General features: G+C 38.6%; 1 protein-coding gene and 1 pseudogene across 1 annotated transcript in view; both read right to left on the minus strand.

Moving 5' to 3' along the window:
• ENOX2 (ecto-NOX disulfide-thiol exchanger 2) overlaps positions 1-9,539 on the minus strand; it is a 66,938-nt gene extending 57,399 nt beyond the window's left edge. The window contains exon 1 of the mRNA XM_023517388.1: positions 9,405-9,539. Coding sequence (XP_023373156.1) covers positions 9,405-9,516 — 112 coding nt within the window. The 5' untranslated portion in view covers positions 9,517-9,539. The remainder of the gene's footprint in view (positions 1-9,404) is intronic.
• LOC105887715 lies at positions 4,921-5,143 on the minus strand (annotated as a pseudogene).
• Positions 9,540-9,764: the final 225 nt, after the last annotated feature.

The following is a 9,764-nucleotide window of genomic DNA, read 5'->3' on the forward strand; positions in this document are numbered from 1 at the left end:
CTCCTCCTTTTTCCAACCACATTTCTGTGCGAGGCCAGATTTTGTTCTGGATCTTTCAGCTAAAACCACGTCACAGCACTTTGAATGCTAAAGCAGATATGGGAATCCAGTTGTCTTTTATTAATCCAGACATTTAAAAGAGACACAAACACATATAACGATGACACTCAGCTTACTCTTTGTTGAAAATAGAGTTATTGGTCGGGCACTCTAGGAGGCTGAGGTGGGTGGATTGCCTGAGCTCACAAACTTGAGACTAGTTGAGCCAGCGTGAGACCTTGTCTCTAAAAAAAGCCTGGCACTATGGCGGGCACCTGCAGTCCCAGCTACTTTGGAGGCTGAGGCAAGTGAATCGCTTAAGTCCAAGAGTTTGAGGTTGCTGTGAACTGTGATGCCAGAGCACCCTACCCAGGGTGACAAAGTGAGACTTTGTCTCAAAAAAAAAAAAAAAGAAAAAAAAGAAAAGAAAAAGAAAGAAATGCCATTATACCTCTGGAAAATTAGATTCCTCACACCAAAGATTTTGGAGAAAATTGTTAACATCATCTCACCCATTTACAAACTGTTAGTTTTCTTTAGGAAAAGATCAGATTAGACTGTGTGCCAACTAAACAATCCCATCTATTTTCCCCCTCCTACTGAAATGTTTGTCTTCCTTTTATTGTTCTGCCTGTCTCCTCATTGTTATTCATATAACGCTGTCACTCACAACTCCACCTTACCGCAGATTACAGAAACATCAGTTCATTAAACAAGTTCTGCCTCTTTGACTGAGAAGGAAATGCCTGTCTCCATGTACTCTTTACTAATAAATGGAGACAAACAAAAAAACAAACACACAGGATAAATATAACTCCTGACTGGTGTACTCACTACTCTGTTGTTTGGTATGATTACATTAATATTTTATAAATTCATTTAAAAACAAATGTATTCATGGCATATGGCTAAAGCCAGAGAAGCTGAACTCTCCTCATTGTTGAATATGCCAAGAGTTCCATAGGTTACACTGCCTAACAAGGCTTGCTAGAGGACAGGTTGTACATGACATTTCAAAGGCCCCTTTCACATTGATTATTTTTTTGTTTGTTTATTTTTAGCCATTAAACCCCAAAGTGGATGTGGATTTCCTATGTCAACAGAGAAAACCATTTGAAATCATGGGCCTTACACATGTATTATAGATGCTGAAAAATCAAAGAAGTCTAACAATTTAAGATACACAGGGAATAAAACACCAGGGAAATTTTTCTCCTTTCCTAGGCCTCTGGCCTTGCCTGAGGAGTACTAACACCAATTATGTACTATTTCCACTTATATGTGGGTCACTATGAAAGTTTTGAGATACAAAAAAAATCAAATGTAAGATCCCTGCGGATGGAAACAAATGATAGCCCTACCAGCAGTACCAATAAGCTGAGCAAGTCGAAACATGCCTGGGGTAAATCAGAAAGGACACTGCTGACTGTGTTTCTGTAATAGACCATAACACAGTCTGTCTCAAAACTTTTGTAGTAACCCACGTATGAGAAATTCAAACTTCTGAAGATCTGAAATCATATAAAAGGGCTAAAGAAAAGGCCAAGGTATTCTTCCAAAGTCCTTTTCACACTGAATACTCTGTTCTGTTTTGCTTTTATCATCTCTTCTAGCACCATTTCACACTGCCTTCTTTACTCTTGGCATGACCATTGCTGGAAGAGCCACAATGTGTTGATTTGTATTCCCTCTTGTGATTCATATACTTTCCAAAGCCCCAGCCTACTGGAAATTTTGCAAATGCTGTCTATTTCTTGGGCCAGCTTGCTCCTCAGAGTTGCAGCTCTACCATGTGATTTTAAGCAATGTTTCCTTGCAGCCTTCCCACAACCTAGCAACTTGCACTTAACCTGGCAATACTATTATCCTCCACTTTCTGTATACATCTGAGCCAGGGAGTACAATGGAGGCAAATGTTATTTCTATGTTGCTATCAGGCATCTGTTTGTCCATCCATTCAATAGTCTGTGCCAGATAGTGAGGTTGAGGGAATGAGTAAGACAAAAATTTTAATATATACTCCAGTTTGGAAACTGCCATGCAAATAGTTATAATGTTATACCAACAATGACTATCATTACCACAATTGCTTACCGAACGCTTGTGATGTGCTACGCTTTGTGCTAAGCATTTTATATAATCTCATTCTAATAGATCCATGAGCTAGGTACTATTATCCTTCATTTTAATAATAAAGAAACTGAGGCTCAGAGGGGTTCACTTACTTTTTCAAGTTTACAGAGTCTATAAGAGGCAGACCTGGGACTCAAATTCAGCTTGGTTTGATTATAATGCTCTTAACCACAACACTGCTGCTCAATGTAGTATGAGAATTATTTTAGTGAATTAATTGCAGGTATTAAGTGAGACAGGTATATGAAAAACAAGGCATATAGGCAACAAAATGGACCCTGGCTCTGGCTGGAAGCCCCTTCCCTCAATAAGGCGCTGTCTGTACTTAATGACTTCTCTTTATCCAAGTCCCCATGGCCCTGTAATGGCATTTCCAATCTTTTAGGTGTTCCTGAGACCCTTGAGCCCCAGGTGGTAGTTTGTACTCACAGTAAAACCACTGAAATGCAAACACAGATTATTCTAAAATAAGCGTTCCAAATAGGATCTAATTATGTATGCATAATTAAGCTATTTTATGGAAAATTACGATTTCAATTCAGCTACACATTTCTGGGACATTATTGTTATTTCTTTAGAGTTCCTACAAAATCCACTGAAGAATTAAGAATTATGCCTGGGTATTGAGAAATTTTAACCCACTCTAATCCTTACTGCCTCCTTTCTACACAGATCCTTCAAAAGATAGCCAACTTAAGAAAGGACACAGATTTCTAAGGTCAGCCGGGCTGACCTGTGAGACAATCTTGGACTTATCACCAGCTCTCTTAGAAGTACAAAGTTTTGTACAATGACTCTCATATTCTACAAACATCTGCTTCCCTAGAAGATCATTACAATACTTGTTTTGGCCCACGTGGCAAGTTGAGGCACGGTCTAGCTCAGGTACAAGGGCAAACAAGCTAGTAAACTGGGGTTGGATGAGTTATGTGGCACAATTTTAGTTCACAAAAGTTCTCCCTTATATATCTCAACTTTGATCCCAAATTTCTACCAACGGAGCTTTCTTCCTCTAGTACAAAGTTGTGCAAAATCTCCCTTCATAGCCGATATTCCCCTTATCCTTCCTACTCATTAACACTGTGTTCCTGCCTTGTTACAACATTTGACAGGTTTAGAGTCATGCCCTTGACTCTCATCCAAGGATGCTGTTAACACCTTTGGAGGGGAATTAGCGAAGACATATTTCCCAGTACATCCATGGGATGTCCAGCTTTCTGCATTTTGGAGCTGAATAAAATAAAATTATGTATGTATTTAAGGTTGCCAACCTCTCAATTTGCCAAGAAAAGATGTGGGGAAAAATAACAGAGAAACTAATGTACCACTGATGCAGTTATTAAAAGACAGAACATTTTAAAACCAAAAATACAGGAAATCTATAATCGCAGAAGAAAAGGCAGTCTTTTCAATCGACCAAATTTAGCTTCATGATAAATTCACTATATTGTTAGTTTTTACATTTTGCAGCAGACTAGGGAAAGTAATATTGACTGGTTTGGGGCTAAAACCAGTGTTTGGGCTTTCAAGATCACTCAGCTGTTTCACTTAGTGTGCGCCCCTGTACGTGAAATTCCTTGGGAAAAATTTCTTTCAGAACTAGAATGTCACACATGGACAGTAGCAAGGGCCACAAAAGTTTCTCTTTCCCCAAGGACTGGAACATTTCATCTTCGTGTAAAATGTAAATTCCATAACTGGTCAGGTTTCCCCTTTCATGTTTTGGCTGTCTGGTCACACACAGGTGCAACTCAACTTTAGAAACTGGGTGGGAGCCTATGACCTACACATCTGAATTTTAACTCACCTCCCTACCCAGTCTTTGCCTTCTATTCTCATTTATTTTCCCAGATGCTGATTTATTTTACTTGTAATTTTTTCCATATACTGTATTGTTTATTATAAGCTGCCTCAGTCTTTGAGGAATGAGGTAGTGGGATTCAACTCAAAGACTCCTCATGGAGTCTTTTTCCCCATACTATATACTCTTACATACCCTCCAGTCACTGAGGCACTGTTTCCTCTGCCTACGTTGTTCTTAGTTCTTTCTTTCCCCCCGACACACTTCTATATATCTCTGGACACCTAGCTTCAATATTATCTCTTCCGTGAACCTTCCATGACCACCACCACCACCACCACCTTCCTAACACTCCCCATTCTACCCCACCCTGGCTGAAACAATACTTATGTACATGTTGCTACCATGACACTTGCTACACTATAGTGTAGTGCTACTTACTTTGCTGCCTCTGCCACCAGAGCTTGAAGGCAAAGAGTGTGCCATGCCAAATTTAGATCCTCTTGATCTAGCTCAATTTATTTTTAATGAATGGATGAATGAATAAAAGAATAAATGAACAAAATGAAAGGGAAGCCTTTGAGCTGTTGTCAGTCAAGAGGCAGCTTGTACTTGAGAGCAGGTTTTATTAGGAAGAGAATATGGGGGCTCTAAAAGTACTGGGGTCACTATGAAGGCAGGAATCTTTGTCTTTTTTGTTCACTACTTTTTCCCCAGGACTTCACCCAGTACCTTGCATATAGCAGGCCTCACCCAGCCCCTTCTTAATAGATTCCATGGGAGCTGTTTGTTTTATGATTGTTCCTATCATTGTATATTTATTTATTTCTATTAGTTAGGGCCATGCAATCCTTATTCAGAGATTTTCTAGCCCTTGAGCCTCACTTACTTTATCAAAGGATTAAAATAGCTTAAAATACCTCCATATGAAAACAGCTCCACAATATTTATGTACACAGGCTGTATATTGTGGAGTAGTCCTTGGAAGGTAAGACCAGGCCTTTGTGGGCGCTTCAATACACAGGCTCTATTTTGTTAACCATCTCCTATTTGTCCACCATGGCCCAGGTTATCTTGTCATTGTTACCAGTACCCAAGTCAATTGTGGGTACTCAGTCACTTGTTTTTGAAGAAAAACATGACAGTACATAGATCATATCACTCATGCATTTTGTTGAAGTCAGATACTTCTGTAATATCCACAAGACACTGCAAGAGTTTTCACCTTACCACCCTCATCCACATTCATATAAGTAATGTCCTAATCACATCCAAACTGAATTATGACACCTTGGTCTTCCTTCGAAATGATGGCCTGATCTACCTACCAGCCACTGTGATGGTGTGAGAGCATATACAACATCTCGGAAGGCTTAACCAGATATCCCTAGGCACGGACATGCTCCATGAGGAGTCTTAGAGTACTGCCCCTGGGTAGGATTTAAGCTGGTTTTGGAGAGAACATTCAATTTGGTAAAATTTTTGCGTATTATTGGATCTTTGTAAGGAGTACACAGTGATGATGAACAGCATTCTCCTTGTTCAGAATCTCAATTTATTTGTCACTGAAAACACACTTTATTTGTGGAAGATATTAAAAACAATACAAACTCAAGTCCAGGCCTCCTTGAGGAGCTAAAAGCAGTGGTGTGTTCTATGCCATACAACCTTATTTTGCTTTCTGTTCCCATCAGAGTTAACCTGTTGTGTCCACTGAGAATTATCTCCTTAAGAATGGGCAACATTTTGATCTGAGAATAAGGTCCATGAGTCCACCACATTTTCCTATATCTCTCATTATGGAGTAGGCATAGTTAATACAGTGGAGACAGCATACTCAGGGACTCTTTTCCTTTTGGACTTTATAGGTTTCACATTTGGCTGCTAAGGATATTTTAATTTAGGGAAAATAAAGGAGAAAGAAGTCAACAAGTATCTCTTAACGGGTCCATTTTTTACATTCATTAGATGACGGGAACAGAACAATACTCTTTAACCAGAAGGCCTGACTTTTTTAGGTGCCCTTCTTTATGTGAAAACTAACAGTCTTATCTGACCAGGTTGGCAAAGCAAATACTCTTGCAGGAAGTGTAGCTGTCAGCCAGATGGGACCTCCTGATCTGCCATCGTCATTGTAGATTAACTGTATTGAATAGCAGCCATATATAACACCATGGTAGTTAAAAGTGAGTTCCACACCAAACTCCAGAGATGTCCTGTCTCTACTCTCCACTCAATGAATATAGTAATTATGCCAGATATGGCCTTTATGACAAGTGTGTGTCCAAGAGACTCAGCATCCATGATAGTAAAGATTTGAGTTCTCTGAGGGAAATCAAGGACGCTTATGTATCATTTGTTTTGCATCAATTCCAAAAGCCTTTACTCTTGGCATAGACAGGTCAGATGAGACAGGACAAAGAAAGGTCTGCTGTCTCAGTAGGTCACTTCCTGAGGGGCAGAAAAGTAGCTGAATTACTGAGCCATCAATGGGTGACTTATTTGCTCCCTTCTCCATTTTAAAGAATCTTGGGGGTTGAGTGAGGAAAGGATTAGGGAGATTTGGTTAAAACATAACATCATTAAAGATAGCAGGCACCCCATTCTCTAGACCATGGCAAAAAAGGGAGGCAGCACTGAAGTGTGGTGCCAACCTTCCATTTCGGTGGAAATCCCTACCAGCTTTACAATAAGCAGGTGTTAGCAGTGTCAGACACATACTGTTATCACCTGTCACTGTCCAGTGTTTCACTAGGGAAAAAATTTCTCCCCTACATTCATTGTCCTTCACTATTGTTAAAAGTAAGGATAATTATACTTTTTGTAAGCCATACATCACATATCAACTTGAAACAATAATATAATAGCTGAGTTAATGGAGGAATTGCTGTGATGCAGGCATTATTCTAAGACTTTATGTGTATTAACTCATTAATCCTCATGCCAACTATAACGTAGGTGCTATCATTATCTCTATTTCATAGATGAAGAAACTGAGGCATATAAAGATTAAGTAACTTGCCAAACGTCTCACAGCTTGTTAATGACATAGAGATTTGAATTTAGGCAATTTAGATCCAGAACCCATATTCTACTCTCATGGTAAACCTTCTTGCTAAAATTAACACAGAGGAGAAAAAACCAGTTCACACACAAGGGACAATTTACACAGTTTTATTAAGTACAAAGTATGGCTCTGCCCAATGCTATTGCCTGATATACTTTAAGATAAGGGGAAAAAATAAGATAAGGGAACTATGGAACTAATTATCAGCATTTCTAAGTCCAGGTTTCCAAAGAGTTGAGGAGTAGCTTTCCTTGGACCATAGTGACAGGCAAGATCACTGAATAAAAGATAGGAGGGATCTCTACAGAAGCCATTTCTTGGGTGGCGCCTGTGGCTCAAAGGAGTGGGGGCGCCAGCCCCGTATGCCGGAGGTGGCGGGTTCAAACCCAGCCCCGGCCAAAAACTGCAAAAGAAAAAAAAAAAAAGCCATTTCTTTATAGTATGTAAGAAAACAAGATGTGAGGAAAGGGGGCTAGAGATAGAAATTAAAACTATCATTGAGGTTTCAATTGTCTAGGTTGGAGCTGGATGTACAGATACTCATTAGAGTTGACAGTGGCTGCATAGCATCCAAATACTTTCAATTTAAGTGGGAGCTTAGTAACCATTTAAAGGAAGTATATTAGTGTAAAGGAAGCTTTATGTCAAAGAGCATATAGTATTACTACTAATAATAATAATGACAACAATTAATCTTTATTGAGTCCTTATTATATATATGCCAAGCATTGTGCTAAGTATATTATTCCATCTTCATAGCAATCTTATGAGGTACATGTTATAATCATCACCATTTTACAGATGGTGCAAAGAGGTCAAGTAACTTCCTTTACAGAAGGAACAAAGAGGTCAAGTAACTTGCTCAAGGTCACATTGGGGCAGACAGAGCAAGGACTCAAAACCAAGCAATCTGACTTCAAGGCCTATGTTGTTGAGGACTAAGCAAGGTACTATCTCTGTAGAAACAGCCCTCTGAGCCACTGTTAAGGAAACATCCCATTTTTCTAGCCCTATTATTGCCTCCCAGCTCAAGCTTTGGGCCTGTAATGATTACTTGGAAGCATTTTTCTTCTCAATCCTAGGCCTTTTCTATTCCTTCTTATAGATAGGTGGCTAAGTACTAAAGCTTACTTTGTGAGTGTATATTTATGCTTACATATGGTAATTTACAATAATATGATATCAGTTAACATTTAGTTCCCTTGGCCTCAGAGGAGATATGGCATTTACCCACATGGTCAAGACTGCTAAAAACTGGGAAAAATTAAGCCAAACCAGATTGTCTCATCACCTTAGATGGATTTTAAGCAATTGTGACTTAGGATCACTCCACATGAAGCTATAAAATAATGTATAACATTTTAGTTTATATTCCATTATAATTAAATAATAAACATTAAAATCTAGGCTGGAATCTTAAAATTATTTTTTTCGTGGGGAGGAATAGCTAACTATATAAACAAATGTCACGACAAAGCAGAATCACTCTTGATCTGTTACTCAACTTCAGTGTACCTGCAAAACACCTGGGCTTCTTGCTAAAATGCAGCTTCTGATTCAGTAACTTTGGTATCAGGCCTGAGGTTCTGAGATTCTAAATACTTCCTAGGTTAGGCACAGTACATTTGGTCCTATTTTGTTTTTAAGTAGGATCACAATTAAATGAATCTGGGGAGATTAATGTTTAGGCTGTTTAAAAAGCCTCCTCAGGCTCCCTGAGATGGCAATTCTCTAATGTCTTTACAAACCCATTGTAAAAGTTAAATATGTCTGACTGTCCAAGAAGATTTTCTATCTAAACTAAATCCTTCAGATTCTGTGATGTTTTTCTACTGATTTTATCTTTAGTGGAGATAGAGTTAGTCCACCATACCCATCCTCTCATGTATTACTCATATATATATATGAGTGTATGTTTATATAAATATATACTTATACATATTTACATATAGGTATTCAATGTTAAAAATAATCCTTGAGCTGTCTCTCAGCATCTCCTTTCCTCTCCTTTATGAATGTCTAAGTCAGTTCTCTTTCCATCTCTGTGTTCATTTGCCTTCTCTAAAAAGATCTATAAAATTAAACAAGCTTTGTAATTCCTTGCCAAAATTCTATTTCAATGAGATATCTAAATGTTCAATGACCCTATCTTGCACCAGGTATGCCCCCAGTTGTCCAAAGTGCAATAGGGAGTACACTAGTAACTACTAGCCACCCAGGCGATAAAGCTCATATTACAAAAATGCACACTCTAGGCAGAGTCTGGTAAATGTCAACTTCAAAATAAGTTGTGTCACACTGTTATATTTATTACCACATGGTCAATAAAAAGAAGCACTCGTGAGGTGATTAAAAATAACATACCAGGTAAAATTGGTTGTCCAGCAATTCCCAGTGGTGCCATTCCAAGATTATTCATTGCTGTAGCCCATGCAGTTGGATCAGACATAGGTAGGGTCATTGTTGTGGAATCCATATTCAGAGTTCTACTACTATCAGCTGAAAAGAAATGACAAGCAAAATAATTTTTTTGTATTAAAGTTCTAGTATCTAGTTTATGTATTGACTTAAATTCTGGCAAACTCTTTACAGAAATGGCCTAGTAGACAAGTGGTGGATAAGACCTCAATGCCAGCTTTCTTACAAGGGTTAAAACAATACAGCTTGAACTGGAAGGAAGTCAAGGAATTTGAAAGCAATTTACCAGATGGAATGTTAGTGTAA

The sequence above is a fragment of the Otolemur garnettii genome, unplaced genomic scaffold (genome assembly GCF_000181295.1).
Source record: "Otolemur garnettii isolate 467f Iridium unplaced genomic scaffold, OtoGar3 scaffold00109, whole genome shotgun sequence".
NCBI classification, from domain to species: domain Eukaryota; kingdom Metazoa; phylum Chordata; class Mammalia; order Primates; family Galagidae; genus Otolemur; species Otolemur garnettii.